We start from the raw sequence: 17769 nt of genomic DNA on the forward strand, positions 1-17769 counted from the left end.
TCACCAAACACATTTGCTCAATAACTATTCAATTAACTTAAAAAAAAAAAGAATCCATCATATATGTGGGCACAGTTTGGATATTAGAGTCATATGTGCTTGAATTTCTTTATTCTGTACAGGGGTGGGTAGGAGCCTAGGTGATCCCAACCTGATTTTGGAGCTAATTTATGGGATTGGCAGATGATGGTTTTTCTTCTAATATTTCCCAATAAGTGAGTGTATTCATGTGTCTGCCTCTGTGACCACTAGATGAGGAATGGCTGAGGGCCTTAGATGTCAGCTCTGTGGGTGAAGGGAGAATAAAAGTGTAGGAAGTTATTGCTAAGCTTCTGGATATCTTGGCAAGCTGGTGGTTTTGCCTTTCTTTCTTATGTACTGTTTAATTTTAAATTGATAGAAACCTCATTTTTGCCATGTTTGGAATTCTTGCGATAGTCCCATGGAGCCAGGAGCTTTTACATGCTAAGGGAGGAGCCAGAAATATTGGTATCATGGAGGTGGGGATAATAACCTTCGAATTTTTTATCAGTTACATTTTCCTATTAAGGTCTCTGACTAACTGACTCTAATTCCTTTGTGTTTACATTACAGACCATCCTGTCTGTCTCTCATTGAACCATGTTAAAATTTTTAATTCTAAATGCCTGCATCTATAGAGATTTTTCCTCTGGGGATTGAGATAAGAAATCAGTGGGGATGGGGGGAGGAAGAGCATTGGAGCCTGAAGAAGCTTGGATCATCTAGTTGAATTCTCTCCCCCATCATGAATTTTAAGTTAACTCCTGAGGTGGCTCACCATTCTCCAGTAAAACCTGGCAGGCACACGCATTTTAAATCGCCCTGGAGCTCTGTGCAGTTGCTGAGATTGTAGCAAGTGAGGTTTCTTCTCTCGTTCCCACAAACTGTCATTGGTAATCTGGTTTGTCTAGAGAGATAAGAGTGACAGTCACAGCTGTTCATCTTGTTCATTTCATTCAAGAAAACTTTTTTTTTCCCCAAAAAAAGTTCCGACGTGGAGCAGTTGTCTGGCTAATTAAGAACACAGGCTGACTTAGCTCCAAATGTTTAAACGCTCAGTATTACACATGAGTTACTTTCCCCTCTAAATGAGGCACGGCAGGGGGCTGCAGCAGGAGCAGCCATACATCTTCCATGTCTACACGGTTTTCTTGTAGGAGACAAGATCTATGCCATGGTGTGGCTATAAATTTGGAATCGGAAAGGAACTTACTATATTTGCCGCTGCCTACCTAGTAAATCACCCAAAGCAATAGGAAAAAAAAAAAGCCTGCCTCTCAAAGGCCAGAAAACCAGGACAGCAGTCTGGTACCAAATCACCCATGTGACTTGGCCATTGGCTTTCAGAATTGACCTCCCCTTGCCCTGCCAGGCCTTGTTGCTCCCTATCTAATAATTCATTGCAAAACAGAACTCAGTCCAAGTTCTCTCCAAGATGTTAGTATAGAGAACAGAATGGGAACTGCTCCTGGGTGTAGAGTGTGGCCATTGTGGATGGCAATCAGGCTCTATATGTAATGGCATCCATGTAAGATTCTGGAATCCAGCCACATGCTTCACAGTATCATCAGCTGAAGTTTATGTGTATCAATTTTGTTTTCAGTGAAATCTTACCCTGTAAAGCCCTATATGCCTTAGATGCTTTTAGTATCTGTTAGACCATGTGTGCAAATGCCAGGGAAGCTTAATATGGGGGGAGGGGAAGAAGAAGGGGACATGGCCATTCACAGAAACCAACCCATTTGAACCCATAGATCTGAAGGCCATGTAGTCCAGTCCCCTCATTTTACAGATGAGGGAACTGAGGTCCAGGGAGGTTGTGAACTTGTCCAGGGTCACATAGTTAGTAAGCTTCTAATTTGAATTAGAAATTAGAATTAGGAATTTGAGCTCAGTCATTGAATTCTGGAGCTGGTGCTTTTAAATGTACCAGAGAGCGGTATCTTGTTGAACATTTTAGTCATTCTCTCAACCAGCACCTACTCTGTGCCAGGCACAGTTCTCCACGATGGGGATATGAAGACAAAAATGAAGCTGTCTTTGCATACATGGATGTAAATGCACACAAACACAGGTAAATATGTATATACGTGTATGTGTATATTAATACCATGTACATTTTGTGAGGCCACTTGAGAAGCTTTCTACAACTGCTGGATCAAATAGAAAGTCTTTCAGCATTTAAAGCTGTTCACCTTCCACATTTCCAGCTTCCTATACATGAGTCTCTGCCATCCGTTCTCTGGTCTAGCTACTGGATAACTTGTCATTCCTTGGATGTAACACTCCATCTCTTTTCTCTGTAACGTTGTTTCTGTTTTCCTCCAGGCCTAGAATGCTCTTTCTCCTCTCCTCTTCTCTCCTCACCCACCTTGCTTCCTTTAGGATTGGGCTCAAATCCTACTTTCTGCTGGAGCCTTTAATGGTCCCCTCTCTTCTCCATCCCCTGCTCCTTCCTTCTGGGATCATCTTCCATCTACTACTTCCTATCTTGACTGTACCTCAGTATTTATATATTATCTCCCCCCAGAATGTCACATTTTGGAGGCAGGGATAACGTTTTGTCTTTCTTTGTATTCCCAGAGCTTAGCAGAATGCCCATGGTAAATGATGGATAAATGAACATTGACTGACTAACATATAGGATCTGTGATTTCATTGGTGCATAGGTACACACCTCAAATCTAAAGTCTCAGAGAGGGGCTCTAATGGTTTTATAACCAATTAGTATCAGAGGTGAGATTTGAATGCAATTTTTCCTGACTTTAGGTCTAGAATTCTATCAGTTATGACTATACCAAAGCGCCTCTCCAATAAAAGCTTTTATTTGTATAATCAGTTTTCGAAGTGTTTTCCAATCCAGTTTCATTTGATGACTCTCACAGTAAAGCCAAGAAGTAGGATAGATATAAATTCCCCTTTCACCAACCTGAAAACTAAGGAGGGAGATCTTGGGGAAGTGACTTGCCCAAGGTCATATATCCAGTAAATGGAAAAGCCAGCAAGTTTCATAAACTCTTTATTGCTTTAGGATAAAATAGAAATTCCTCTTTAGGGTATATAAAGCCCTTCATAACTGAGCTCCAACCTATCTTTCCAGACTGATTATATGTTATTTCCCACCTACCCCTAACCTCCATATATGCTACATTTTAGCCAAACTGATCTACTTCCTGTTTCCTGTAAATGACAATTCATCTCCCACCTTCATACTGTTGTAAAGGCCTGGATTACTCCTTATTTAGGAAGCCTGGTGGTACAGTGGTTAGAGCTCTAGGCCAGGAGTCAGGAAGACCTCCATTCAAATCCGGCTTTGGACACTTTGCTAGCTGTGTGACACCAGGGTGAGTCACTTAACCTCTGCCTCTTCTGTAAAATGGGAATGAGAACAGCACCTATGTCCCAGGGTTATTGCGAGGATCAAATGAGATAATAATTATAAAATGCTTAGCAAAGGGCCTGGCACATAGTAAGCTCTATTTAAATGTTACTTATTATTATTAAACAGTCAACCAATAAGAATGAATCCAGCTCTTTCTATGTTTCAGGCAATGTACTGAGGGAGGTGGGGAGAGAGTGGTCTAGGAAAAGCTTCTCATAGAAGGTGGATTTTTTTCTTTTTATCTTTGATTCTTGGAACCCCTCTAAAAAGGCCTTCCTAAATCCTGTCCCACCAACATTACTGTTACCAGTGCCATCCGTCCCCAGTTACTTTGCATTTATGTTCTGCATATTTAGTATTTGCTTATTTGTGTCCGTGTTACATCCACCAGTAGAATGGAAGTTTCTTGAGGGGAGGAGCAAGTGTGTGTGTGTGTGTATGAATCCATATCCATGTGCTTTACATAATACTTGGTTGGCATCTAGTAGGCACTTCACAAATTCTTGTTTAATGGAATTGAATGCAGGTCAAATTCCTAGCCTCGAGCTCATTATCATACATTATGCAACCTTTACAATACACTGTGATCAAGCCCACTAAGCAAGAGAGAATGAAATAGCTCATATGGGAGGGCTATTCATTTTGCTGTGATTGACTGTAAATAACTATACTTCATTTGGGCAGGTTGGTGTGCCTATCTGAAAATAGAGTTATTTAAAAATGCGTGCCAAAACATAGAAATAGATCTAAGCTTCTTGAGAATAAGGAATATCTTCTCCCCCTCCCCTGCAGTACTTAAATATAGTAAATGCTCAATAAATATTAAATAGATAACTTTAATGTTTCAGAAATTTTGAAACATGTAAAGCATGGAAGATAATGACGACTTCCTTGAACGAAAATCTTGAAGCAATATAATTTTTTAGGGAAAAATTTTAGCGAAGTTGAACTTTCATAGGATCATAAATTTAGAGTTATAGAGTGATTGAGTGACTTACCCAGGATCACAAAATTAGTTAGTGCCTGAGATAGGATTTGAACCCAAGTAGTCCTGACAGCATGCACCACGATGCCACCTAACTTCCTATTAACCACTTGGCATAAGAAGTGAGGAAGCCATTATGTACCCCGGGGATTAAAGTTTTCTCATTCTAAAAGAGAAAGGATTAAGGTATGTTCTAAAGATAAAGGTCCCTCCAGTGATAACACTTACCTGCACAATTTTCCTGTATAGTTACCAGAACACAGACAAGAATAGCCATTGATGCCATCAATACAGGTAGCTCCATTTGCACACTGGTGATTCTCACAGTCATCAATGTTTGTTTCACAGTTCACACCTGTGTAGCCATGATTACACCTACACACGTAGCCTGCAATCCTATCAGAGCAGTTGCCATTGATACAGGGTTTGGAAAAGCATTCATCAATGTTGATTTCACAGTGTGCCCCTGTCCACCCTATGGGACACACACAGCCATAAGAGTTATAGAAGTCCTCACAGTCTCCACCATGCAAACAGGGGTTAGAATTGCAGGCATCCACCTGTGAACAGCCAGTGACTACTGGATTTGTAGATATTTTGAGAAACTGCTCTTCCTGGGGCTTTTTAGTGTGGCCATAAGTATTTTCAAAGTAAGAGAGATAAATGCCACTGATTTCTACTGAGCTCAGACATCCTTGAAGACCATCTAGATTGTCAAAAGGTTTATCACCCAGATAAATATTTGTCCCTTCCTTTAGAAAGTTGAGGTTTCCGGTGGCCACTGTACTAGTCACAATGGTTGTTTGGTCATCCACCTCCATTCTCCAACGAGAGGATTGGGCCAATGGTTCCATCATAGAAAGAAACACCTGGTGCCACATTCCATCACTCACTGGCTGCATACTCCTCAGGCTCAGCATATAAAAGCTATTGCCACTTTGTAATTGAAATAGTAATCTAGAATTCTGAATACTTATAGTGATGAATTCTGGTTCTTTCTCTGCATACAGCAAGATGACATCCGAGTCCCTGGTTCGAAAGCCAAACGTAATATTGGTGAGTTCTCTTGTGATCTTTCCATTGCTTCTGAAAAATATGGCACTCTCCCGCCCATGGAACACAGCATTGACAATACCTAAGGAAAGAAAATACCAGTTAGCTGATCTAGGCTTTTTCAATCACTTAATCAAGAAGGATTCATTAAGCATGATATAGTGGAAAGTCATAGGACCTTCGGTTCAAATCCCAGCTGTCTTAATACTTTTTGATCTTAGGCAATTGACTTAACCTCTCAACACTCTCTTTTCATTACCTTTAAAATTAAAGGGTTGGATTAGATGACTTCTAAGGTCCCTTTGAGCCCAAAATGTACAAGCCCTGTGATACAAATAATTTATAAACAACAGTCATGGTCCATACCTCGTATTGCTACCTTGATAAGACCACCGTGTATAATTTGCTTGGTTGTTTTTTTTTTTAGTCTTAAGTAGAAAGAGAGTCTTTGAAACCTCAGGAATTATTATGCAGTCCTCCAAGCACTGTGGTATTTATTAGAAGTCCAGCTTTGTGCACAACAACCCAATGCAACAAAATGGATTAAGTCTTCATTTTATAGAGCCATAATGAGGGCTTTTTGCACTTAAGTAAAACAAACCAGCCCTACACAAAGGGCACAAAGATACCTGCAGTTGGAAGAGTGTAAGGGATATGGTGGTAAATGTTTAACACTGGCTCTCCAGAAAAAGTAGCCCCAAAACACTTTTAAGTTTAATTTTCATTATTATTACATTTCTCTATTACTTTCTTAAGTCCAGACAACCAACAAAACAATCAAGTACTGATTTGTAGTGAGGTATAAATGCTGCTTACACTTAATAATCTTCCAAGAGATGGTTTGAGCTGGTTCCAGTACAGCCCTGGGTGCATATCATACGGGGAGGATATGATTACTAGGCATATCACAAGACACCTGCTGAGGAGACTGCCCAGCCAGAGGAAAACTACAAAAGACATTTTCCGCACTACTTCTGGCAGTAAATGAACAATTTATTTTTCCCACTACTTCTGGCAATAAATGAAAAATTTATTTTCAAGTTCAGTCAGAGCATAGCACTTTTGAATATGTCATGATCACTGCCTGTGATTTGGGTTATAACCATGATGCCCGTGGTAGTCAAAGGACCTAGGTACCCAACCTGGCTCTGCTATTTTGTCTGTATGTGATTGCAGACAAATCTCAAATTCTGTGGATCTCAGTTTCCTCATCTCTAAAATGTGAGATTCACCTTTTAAGATGACCTTTGAGGGCTCCTCTACATCTAAATCTGTGATTCTATGAAGAACTATTCTTAACAAATTCATAGTCTTCTTTGGCACTTATTGCCTTCCTTTTACTCAGGCCATCTGGCTATCATTAGCACACATTTAGCTTATAATAACAACAGTTTTGTTGGGGTAAAGGTGGGATGGCTCCGGACTCTATCTGCCAATGTAGAACAGCATCTGTTCTACCATTTGTAGACCGACAGAGCAGCCTGGGCCACTCAAGGGTTAAGTGAGAACCTGGATCATACAACTAACATCTGGCTGAGGTGATACTTGAACTCATGTCTCCAGACTTTGAGCTTGACTCTCAGGCCACTACATGTCTGCCTCATACAAAGCACTTCCCTCACAGCCGCCCTTTGATTGCTCCTCCCTTAACTTCATGCTTTAAAAAGCTCTGGTTTAAAGTTAGGGAAATATACATAAGATCCTGAATAAAATCGCCATGGATAAATTAAATCCATGGCTGTGTACAAACTGAACTGTTAGACCTAATCTCAATGTAGTTTCATTTTTTAAAAGCCTATGGTGATTGGATCATAACATCTTGTAAAATTTGATCTTAGAAAATAGAAAAGGTGAACTCTAGCATTTGTACTAACTGAACCCTTCACCTCTCTCAAAGGAAAATGGCATCATATCTATCCAATTATATACGGTCTCTCTCTTCTCTAAGTTAAGTCATATATAAAGCCTTTTGACTTAGACATTTTTGTCTGGTTGAGGTCAGATACTTTAGCTGTTTCTCTCACATTTTACATATGTTGACCCTGCTTCACTATCTCTGTGGAAAAAAAAACCCCAAAACACTGACCAAAACTCTATTTTCAAAGGACATTTCTTTGTGGGATTGCATTACCCGAGTCTTAGGCGGCTTTCTGCATTGCAATTTAGCAAATGAGAGGAACAAGGTGAAATGATATGGGCTGAATGATGGTCATTAATTTGGGGCCCTCAGTCTCAGAAATCTTGTGCTTTTTGCAAAGATAGCATTAGAGTGACTTGGACTTTCTGTAGCATGCTGTTGGGATTAGGGACTTAAGTTTTATCATTCAGATGTTTTACTTAAGAAAAGGGAACCAAGATACCAATAATGTTCATTCCAAAATGAAAGAGAAAATCCTAAAATTAACCCTACAGGGTAAGAGAAACAATTTACTAAAGCATCGGCAAGTGATGGACTATTTCGCAGTCTAAACCAGACAGATGTTGCCCAATGAATAAATAAAAAAAAAGAAAAAAAAAGAAACAAATAAAACAGAGAAACCTGTTTTAATCTTTAGCCTTTTCCCATTTATCACAGTCAGTGTAACTTTTGTTTCCCAAAGGAGCCCAAAGCAAACTAGAATTTAATCCTGGGATAGGCCCCAAGCAGAGATGGAAACCCAGATTTGGTGATGAGCTTTAAAATGCTGTTTCTCAAAAGCAGAGATTAGGATTTATTATTATTGTTGCTGTTGTTGTTGTTAATTAAGAGGCAACAGTGAGCAATCTTGGTAAAGTCACGTCAACTGGGCATTGATAGTCCCCTTCATTCAATGCAGGAGAGAGGAAGAAGTGTGACATGATGGAGCTGTTCAGAAAATGGGGCAGCAAAACTGGAACTATGATATTAAATCATTTTTATAACTCATAGCTGTAGACCTAAGAGGCTGTCTTGTTTTTCTCCCTCAGTTTGCCTTCCTCTGTATCCTTATCACAGTGCCTGGCACATAAATAATTATATAGATAATAAATAAAATAGAGAAACAATCATTAACTGACAAACTTATTTTACATATGAGGAAACTGAGCCTTATAGAGGTTAAGAAACTTAACCAAGGTCGCAGCTGTAATAAGTGGCAGAAGTGAGTTTCATTCTATTCAAGTAGAGCAGCCACTCAGCACAAGCAGGAAGGGTTCAAAGAATGCTCACTTTCCTTCTTAATCCCTGGGCTATTCCTCCCCCTAGCCTCAAAGCTCCATTATATTATCCAATGGGGTTAAAGGTGGGGTGAGAAATCTTTCAGACTGCAGGATCACTTTTTCCCAGTAATTCAGAGAGATTGTAACCTAGGGCTCCCTGGGCTGCATTTCATTTGGGGGAGCAGGGAAGTATAGAAGATTGATTGCTTTTATTCATCAGAAGAGTTAGAGCTGGGATTGCTCCACATCTCCTTGGGATTATCAAGAGACAGGAGAGGCAGCCAAAGAGGAGGCCGATCTGACTTGCACTTGAAGTCAGGGGAATCTTGAAAGAAGTAGAAAAGAGAAAAGGGCTTTGGGATTAACTCAAGACTTTTCCTAGTGCTTATGTTGGGACACCTCATTTTTAGGAAGCTGATAATTTGGTCTGCATTATTTTTGTGTGGATGTCTCTTTATGATTCATTTGAAAAGATGGTGTCTTTTAATTATACCCACAATCAAAACCTTGTAGCACCAGCTGACACTGGAATTCAGGTGGGCATGGGCTGAGTTCACACCACTTGACTTCTTCGCAGGCTTTTCCTGCTGTGTTTGGGGGACATGAGCAGGTGAAGTCATCCCAGATGGAATAGCAAACACCTCCATTGTGGCAAGGGTTGTACTAGAAGGAAGAAATGAAAAGGAGAAATAATATTATCACGTAGAAGTAGAATGGAAGCAAGCAAGACTATATAAAAAGTACCTGTTCTCCCTCCTCCTCCCCCATCTCTTACCCCAATCACACCTTATCCTTTCCCAGATCTGGGCTGTGCTAAGAAAAAAAGAATAGCTGTGTCTGACATGATTAACATGTTCAGTCCTCAGTGTGTGTGTGTGTAAAACACAAAAGACACTGCTTAGAGGTCAAAGGAGCAAGGGACTTTTATCTAGTCTCTTTTGGTACATTCCAAAAGGGTTTTCCATGAGAGGAAACCTTCCCAATCAGGAAAAATGGTTACTACCATATTAGTTTTAGATGGTGCTTCCAAAGTGTTTCAAATGAAATGCAAGTTTTAGTGATTCCACATGTATGTAAGTGCCTTTTTAAATTTTATCCATGGAGCTCCATACTCAATGGACAGATTCTTCTAATTTGGGGTGTGTGGTATGCTTTGAGAACATTTTTCTTTATTGCCGATGACATTGCTCAGAGTTGTGATTTTATCAATGTGGAGAACTCTCTTGTATGGTAACTTGTCCACATTCACATAGATAGTCAGAGACAGACCTGGAACCCTACATCTTCCTGATCCTAACCAACTCTTTATACTGCTACCCCACCCTGCTTCTCTTCAGGAGCATAGGACTGGAAAAAGAAAAGAAAGCATTTGGTTTGTCAAATAATATTTTATAAATGTTTATGGAAAACTGAAGTAATATAAATAAGATAGCTACTTTCCTTCCGATTCACTTCCTAGTTGACTTTTTCAGAAATATTGAACTTTTTGGTGGATAAGGTCATTTCAATACCAAAGTTGACTTAATTAAACCCATAAAATGGCAATAAAAGCTCAGGAAATAAATCCTTTGTATAATCTAAAAAAGATAATGTGCTGTTGTGTATACAATGTCTACATTGAAGCCAGGAAGCTCTAGGTTCAAGTTTAGCTTCTGACACACACTGGCTGTGTGACACTGGGCAAGTCTCTTAGGCAGCTCTCTATTAACTAATGAAATCATAAATCTAGTTCCTGCTCCCTGTTTAGGGTTGGCAAGCTACTACCTGAGGTCTAGATCCAACTACCACTTGTTTCTTCATGGCCATAGAGTTAAAAATGGCTTTAAAAATTTAAATTCAATAAAACTTCATTTTAAAATGTAAAAACAAAAAATCCTTAGTTTACTGGCCCTACACAAAAGAGGTGGGCTGGACTTGGCCTGTGGGTTTGCTGACTCCTGAGAAGGGTGAGGGGTAGTTGCTGTTAGGATTTTAGTCTTTTTTTTTATCTTTCGTTTTTGTGGTCTATCAGTTCATGTGATTGGTGCATGGTGCTAAGTTCAAAAATGGCATGTTTGCCCTCAGTAAGTTTTCTGAACTCCTTGTTCCTTGAACTAGTTTGTTATTGGCCACCAGGGGGCCATACCAGAGGTTACTGCTGCTAGAAAAAATATCACACAGATTGGGCTTTACCAATGATGTATTTACAGCATCCTTGATATAAATGGAAACTACATAAGCAGTTTCAAAATGGATGGGAGAGCTAGGTGTGCAGTGGATAGAGCACTGGGTCAGGAAGACCTAAGTTCAAATCCAGCCTCACACACTTAACCCAATCTGCCTCAGTTTCCTCATCTGCCAAATGAGCTGGAGAAGGAAATAGCCAGAAAACCCCAAATTAAGATGCTAAGAATTGGATATGACTTAAACAACTGAATAACAAATCCAAATAGATGTGTCAAACCACACTGTGAGGGTTGGTACTGTGGAAAATCCTACCTTGCAAAGGTTGTCCCCAGTGCAGCCAGGTGTCACATTGACGAGAGTCTGATTGAGAGTTGAATTTCCTTTTGCATTGGGGAATAACTCCAGTTTGTGACTATTTAATCTTATGTCCTGGATACATCCTTTGAAGTATCCACCCCAGAATTCAGTTTCTTTTTTGTCTGGTAGGCCTCCAACATAGAGAATGTCTCCACTTCGAATTTTCCTTGTGGAAGTAGAAAGATATCCTAAGTTTTGGGAGGACTGATAGAGTTCAATTTTATTTGGTGCCATTTTCAAAGATATCAAGTGAATGTTTCCATCATTTAGAAGGGATTTTCCCAATAACTTAGGAGAACTTGGAGTCAACACTGCTATTCTTCCATGTTCTAGCCAGATATTAATGTAGTTGAAAGTACCGTTCTTCAAGGCCAGGAGAAAGCCAGATGACTTGCGGGTTCGGACAAACATGGAGACGGTGACCATCTCCTCCTGGTTGTGGTCAAGTCTGAAGAGAGCATATGCTGTGGAGTCATCCTGTCCAAATCTGCCAGCTGTATACTCTAGGAATTTGGAGACAATAGGGATAGAGGAAGAGAAACAATAAAGAAACATCTTAAGACTTGGATAAAAAGAAATGGATGGGAGAAGAAATAATAGTTGGCAGCTAGGTGGTACCATGGTTAGAGCAGAGGTCTGGAGTTAGGAAGACTTGAGATCAACTCTGGCCTTAAACACTAGCTGTGTGGCCCTGGGCAAGTCACTTTGTCTGCCTCAGCTTTCCTCATCTGTAAAAATGGGGATAATAATAGCACCTACTTCCCAGGGTTATTGTAAGGAGCAGCTGAGATGATATTGTTTAAAGTCCTTTGCAAACCTTAAAGCACTATATAAATACCAACTATTATTATTGTTATTTCCATACATATTTGATTTTTAAAGGAGCTAATACTGCTTTTTAGAGAAGCAGCATGTCATAGAGGAGCTGGTCTCAGAGTGAGAACAGCCTAAGTTCAAGTCCAGCCTTTTAACACACGCTGGCTCTACCATAGGGTCCTGGAGGCAATTTTCTAAGTGCATAGCAAGGGTTGATCAGCTTTGGGCTGGAGGCTGAGGGGTGGGGGGTGGAGGGGTGGGAGAGGTTTCTGCACCAGGTATTCTCAATACAAATGAAATCCCAGCTAAGTTCTAAAAGAATGTTCTTGCTTAATAAGATATCAATTACATGAATATCAAAATGGAAGGGGTAAAGGGCCATCTAGTCCACACCCCTGATTCTACATATGGGAAAACTGAGGCCAATAAAGGTGACATGACCTGATCAAAGTCAACAATAAGTGGCAAAGCCAGGATTAAAACTTCACTCCTCGGGGCAGCTAGGTGGCACAGTGGATAGAGCACCAGCCCTGGATTCAGGAGGACCTGAGTTCAAATCCAGCCTCAGACACATAACATTTACTAGCTGTGTGACCCCGGGCAAGTCACTTAACCCCATTGCCTAGCAAAAACAAAAACAAAAAAAAACTTTGTTCCTCTGATTTCCAATGCATTTTTTTTTTTGTTTTCCACAATAGGTAATTGAATGGTAATAAGAGAGATGGAGCACTGGACTCAGAGTCAAAGAGATCTGAGTTCAAATTCTACCTCTGATATTTGCTAGCTGTGTGACTCTGGAAAACTCCCTTCATGTCTCTGTGCTTCAGTGTCTATAAAGTGAAGAGTTTGGATCTGTTGGCCTCCAAGGTCCCTTCTAACTCTAAATCTATGCTCCCTGATACTATGCTCTGTCATCTTTTATCCTGATCATTACTTAATGGGGACTTATGAGTCTAGTTAAGGACTCCATTATTGCATCTTTATGTAATAGAGTACAAAATCTCAGCAGACTTCCAAGATTTGAATCTTGGCTCTGCCACTTAGCAATGGGACAATGGACAGGTAGGAACCTCTCTATGCTTCAGTTTTCTCACGTGTAAAATGGGGCTAATAACAGTGAGGTGCTAGTGGCTACACTGGGTGGTTGTAAGGAAAGTAAATGTAGATTTTAAAGTATTACATACATGTGAGCTATAATTAGCGATTTTTCCTTGCTTTTGGAACTTCGTAAGTGCTAATGTAAATAGGGCTTTAAGGTTTGGAAAGCACTTTACATGTATTAACTCATTTGATCCTCACAAAAATCCTGTGAAGTAGGTAAGATTATCATAACCATTTTGCAGCTGAGAAACTGAGGAGGCACAGAGAGGGTAACTGATTTACCCAGGGTCACCTAGCTAGTAAGTAAGCCCAGTGCTATCCATCCATTACCCCAAATAGCTGCCATATTTTTTTTTAATATCAAGAGTTTCGGTGTCAGTTGCATGTGGCAGCCTTGGGATCATAAGAGAGATTAGTGTCAGCTAAGAGGCTAATCTTTAGCAAGATCCACATAGAATGATAAGAAATAGGCAGCAGTCAACCTGGTTACAGCCTTAATTGGGGGGAGAGGAAAGATGTACAGGAAAGGAGTTGGAAAAAGCTGGGCTTTAAAGTTAATTCCCTATGCTGACTTATTCCTATTTTGTCATATGCTTCTAACAATCTGAAGTGTTAATTGTGCACTAACATCACAATACTTTCAACAGATTGCTGCTCAAAACACTTCTTTGCTGTATTATTTTGGCATATTGGTTTTCTGTGCCTACATCCTGACTTCCCATCCATCTAATACCATTGAATCTGGACTAATCAGAGCCTTTATTCCTGACTTGCCAATGAAGACCAGTGCAAGTTCAAGAAGAACACATTGATAATGATACAGCCTGAAGGGGGACACCCTTCAGAGAACTAGATGACTCAGTTGGTGTTTTATGACACCAAAATCATCAAAGTTGCATATACAAATGAAAGATTCTATGAACTATGGACCTTATTCTCTGAAGTCATATTTCTATAACATCTACCCATGAGACAGATCTCAACAAAATCTGTTCAAAATATGCAGAATATACATTCATTTGTAAATTGATCATTTTCTATTTTGTTTCAAGATGGCAAAGTAAAAAAAATCAAACTTAAGACATATACTGATATCTAGTTAATTGTGTACCAAATTTGATTTAAAAATCAGCTAGTTCCTCTGAATGTTGTCATAAAATGAATAAAAACAAAGTTAAAAGGCAGATTGGCAGGTTTGTCTAAGACTTTTTATAGTTTTCCCCTTACTGCCTTCTAGGTTACATTGTTTTAAAGGTATATCTATTCTTAAATTTTTATAATCCAAATCTATTCTATTTTATAATCTATTCTTAAAATTTTATAATGCAAAGATAAAATCAAGACATTCAAGTGTAAACTTGAGCAAAACTGACCTACTAGACATTTCCCTATAATATAGAAACTTCACTGTGTTTCTTCAGAAATAACAGAAGTTTTTGCTTATTCCTGATGCCTGAAGTGCCCCCTCCTTTTCCATTGGCACCTGCTTAATTTTTACCTATCATTTAAGACTCAGCTCACATTCCAGCTCTCCCATAAAGCCTTTCTTGATCCCCCCCAGATAGAAATGAGTCTCAGACCTCGTGGAGCATTTGGAACATGAATGTGTTTATCTCCATGATTTATTTATGTGTCTTAATTAAAACTCCATGAGGACTGGAGCTGTGTCTTGTCAGTCTTTGTATTTCATGTGATCATAGGTGTAGAGCTAAAAGGGATGTTAAAGGTCATCTAGTTTAACCTGTCCTTTTACAGTTGTGGAAACTAAGGCCCCAAAAAGTGACTTTCCTAAGGTCTCCTAGCACCTGTCCCAGTGCTTATGTACTAGATATTTCATAAATGTTAATCAAGTTGAATTGCATTTTAAATGCTATTTTTTAAAAAATTAAATCTATGTCCACTTTTTAAATTAGGGAAATCTCTTTTGCTTTAGTCAAAAATTGGACAAAGATTTGGGTCAATTCTCTTACAGCTGAACTACAGTAAACCTGCTTAAACTATCATCTGGCTTGAAAACCCACTGCCTAAAAGGCTACATTTCCAGAGCACTAGTTTTATTTTCTCCAGGGGTAAGGCATTTTGAATCTGCATTTGGAGACCACCTGCTTGAGGCAACCACGGGTAGCTTTCAAAGCATATTGTTAGATGAAATAACCTTCCTGAGAAGGGCAATAGCTCCAAAAACACTGCAATATTTTTATAGGAAAGAATATCCTTAAAGCTTCAAGGGATTTGAGGGTCAGCACAGAAACACTCAACCTCAGGGGTGGCAGGGGTCCTTGCCCATCACCTTAGGATGCCTGCAGCACCATTTCCAGAGACAAATTAAAGAGAGTGCTTATTTTTTCTTAGGGAGCTTTCCTTATCAGCTTCTCTAACGTTATTCTATAGGGAATAAACAGCTGTCTATGTGGTATGATTTGTGAGGAACCAGAAGACCTCCATACCCTATTGGTCCTGAATACTACATGAAGTTTCCACATGACTTATGCCTTTGGGCTAAGACACGGAAGTCTCATGTAATAATGCAAATGTTACCCAGGAAAGGTAAGACATTCAACCATGCTTCAACATTAATGCCTTGGTTTGAATTGCATAACAGGATTAGCTAGCTAGTCAGTTTGTCAGTTAGAATGTATTAAGCATCTGTTATGTTCCAGGCACTGTGTTAAGGGCTGTTGGTACCATTAAAAAAAAAATCGACTAGCAAGGAACTCACATTCTAATGAGAGAGTCACCACACAGGATTTGGAGGGGCGTCTTAGAGTAGGTGTGTTTTGAAGAATGAAGGGTACAAGAAAGGTGAAGCCTGTGGAGAATTCTCTGGAACTTCAGGCACAAATGGGAGAGCATAGTTGAGGGAATTTCTGAACAAGCAGGAGCACTACCCTAACCAGAAGAACCCAGTGGGAGCTTCTAAAAGGTAGAAGGAAGCGCAAATTCGGGGGGAAAGTGTTGCTGAGGCCTAGAGGGACTGAGTATGTTTTCCTAAAGACCAATGGGTAGCAACAAAGCTGCTATTAAAACTGACCCTGAGCTCAAGGCTTTATCCCCTGTTCCCAGCTTTTTTTTAAACATGGTGGTTGAATATCAAGAAAATTCAGGAGCCTCAGATGTGTCATCTGAAGATGAATGAATTCTCTTGAACTATTCTTAAAGAGACTCAGAAAACAAAGGTTGGCCCTATAGATCCTGATGACCATATTGGGCTAGGGGCGGCTCTATAAAAAGTCTAAAAGCCCTGCTTCAAAACAGAAAATGTTGCTTTAACTGAAAATGAAAAAGAACAATTATTAAGTTTATTAACAAATCTCAGGGCACATACAGTGATGATCTGCTAAAGTGATCACTGTGTCTTTAAGGAACTTTCCAGGATTGTCAAAAGCTTCAATACACATCTTCATTAATAACTGTGACATTGCCTAGAAGAGAAGGCAGTGATTATATATGAGTACCCAAGAGAATTCATGGAAAGTGGCTCTATTTAAACATTGTGAATCAAAAGCAAAGACTTATAGTGAATTACAGCATCCCGTTTCTAGGATAGATATAATGATGGGGTTTTAAGCCCAACATACTCTAGCCTTAGAGCTATCCTATCATTTTTCTTTTCTTTTCTTAGACTATATTAGATTCTGCATTTTAAGCAATTTTTGTGTAAGCAAAACACCATTAGAGAAATACATGGGTTTCTAAATGCAGAGAAAATGTGTTAAGGCAGTGTTAAATGAAGCATGCTTCATAAAAGATTCTAAGTGTGACTAGTTTTAAGTAATTTCTCAGACATGTTATTGAACTTGTGATCACAAAGTATGAAATAAGAAGTACTGTTATAGTTTTGATTGAAACTCCTATTATATGTTTTATATAATATTGTCCCACTATCCTCCCCTGTCTTATTAGTCACACTAATCTTGTAATCCTTACCACTGATTTTTAAGTTTAAATATTTATTTTTCACCTCTGCAAAATAGCTTAGTGTGAGGAATATAATTTTAAAAAGAATTTCAAAATTTTGTATCCTTGAACTTAACACCTAACTTGTATTTGTTATGGAATTAACTATCTTATGAATAGTTGAAATTAATTATCAAAAGCGGCCAATGAGGTTTTTTTTTGCAGAATTTCCATGAACTATTGAATGCCACACTTAAAGTGCACTTAGTGGAAAAAAAACCCCACAGGATTTGAAATTAGAGGACCTTGTTTTAGACCCCAGCAATGCCATTTTTTACCTGTGCAGCTCACTCAACCTCTCTCGCCCATAAAATGAGAAAATTGGACTAGATGGCCTCTAAGATTTCTTCCAACTCTAAACCTATAATCCTATTAACAATCTAATGCCCATTACTTCAATAACTTTAAGGAATGATGATTACACTAGTATGGGTACTCACTCATTCTCCCAACAAAGATCACAACACAGGTCCCCTGTGCCTTGCTAGACTTTCTGAATAGCTATGGCTAAATGCATCACCCTGAAGCCAATCTGACAATGAGCCTCTCCTGCTTTGGCTAAGCTGATCTGTAGATGATAGACACACAGTCTATTGCTGGGCCCTTGCTTGAAGCCTTTCTAACATGTTTGGAATTGCTAGAACTGACACTTTCTTGGCACCCTCTTTGAGAAGGCAGAGTCACCTCCATGCTTTGGTGAAGCATTGGAAGAAGACTTTTGGGGGAACCTGTTAATTTCCACTATCGTCAAATC

At 39.3% G+C, this 17769-nt stretch overlaps 1 protein-coding gene across 1 annotated transcript in view; it reads right to left on the bottom strand.

Annotated features, from left to right (window-relative positions):
- The window catches only part of CRB1 (crumbs cell polarity complex component 1), a 275514-nt gene that overhangs the window by 49230 nt on the left and 208515 nt on the right, over positions 1–17769 (bottom strand). The window contains exons 7-10 of the mRNA XM_020971747.2: positions 11097–11644; positions 9116–9281; positions 4617–5523; positions 800–928 (exon numbers count right to left, since the gene is read on the bottom strand). Coding sequence (XP_020827406.1) covers positions 800–928; positions 4617–5523; positions 9116–9281; positions 11097–11644 — 1750 coding nt within the window. The remainder of the gene's footprint in view (positions 1–799; positions 929–4616; positions 5524–9115; positions 9282–11096; positions 11645–17769) is intronic.

The sequence above is a fragment of the Phascolarctos cinereus genome, unplaced genomic scaffold (genome assembly GCF_003287225.1).
Source record: "Phascolarctos cinereus isolate Bilbo 61053 unplaced genomic scaffold, phaCin_HiC Scaffold_5;HRSCAF=322, whole genome shotgun sequence".
Lineage (NCBI taxonomy): Eukaryota > Metazoa > Chordata > Mammalia > Diprotodontia > Phascolarctidae > Phascolarctos > Phascolarctos cinereus.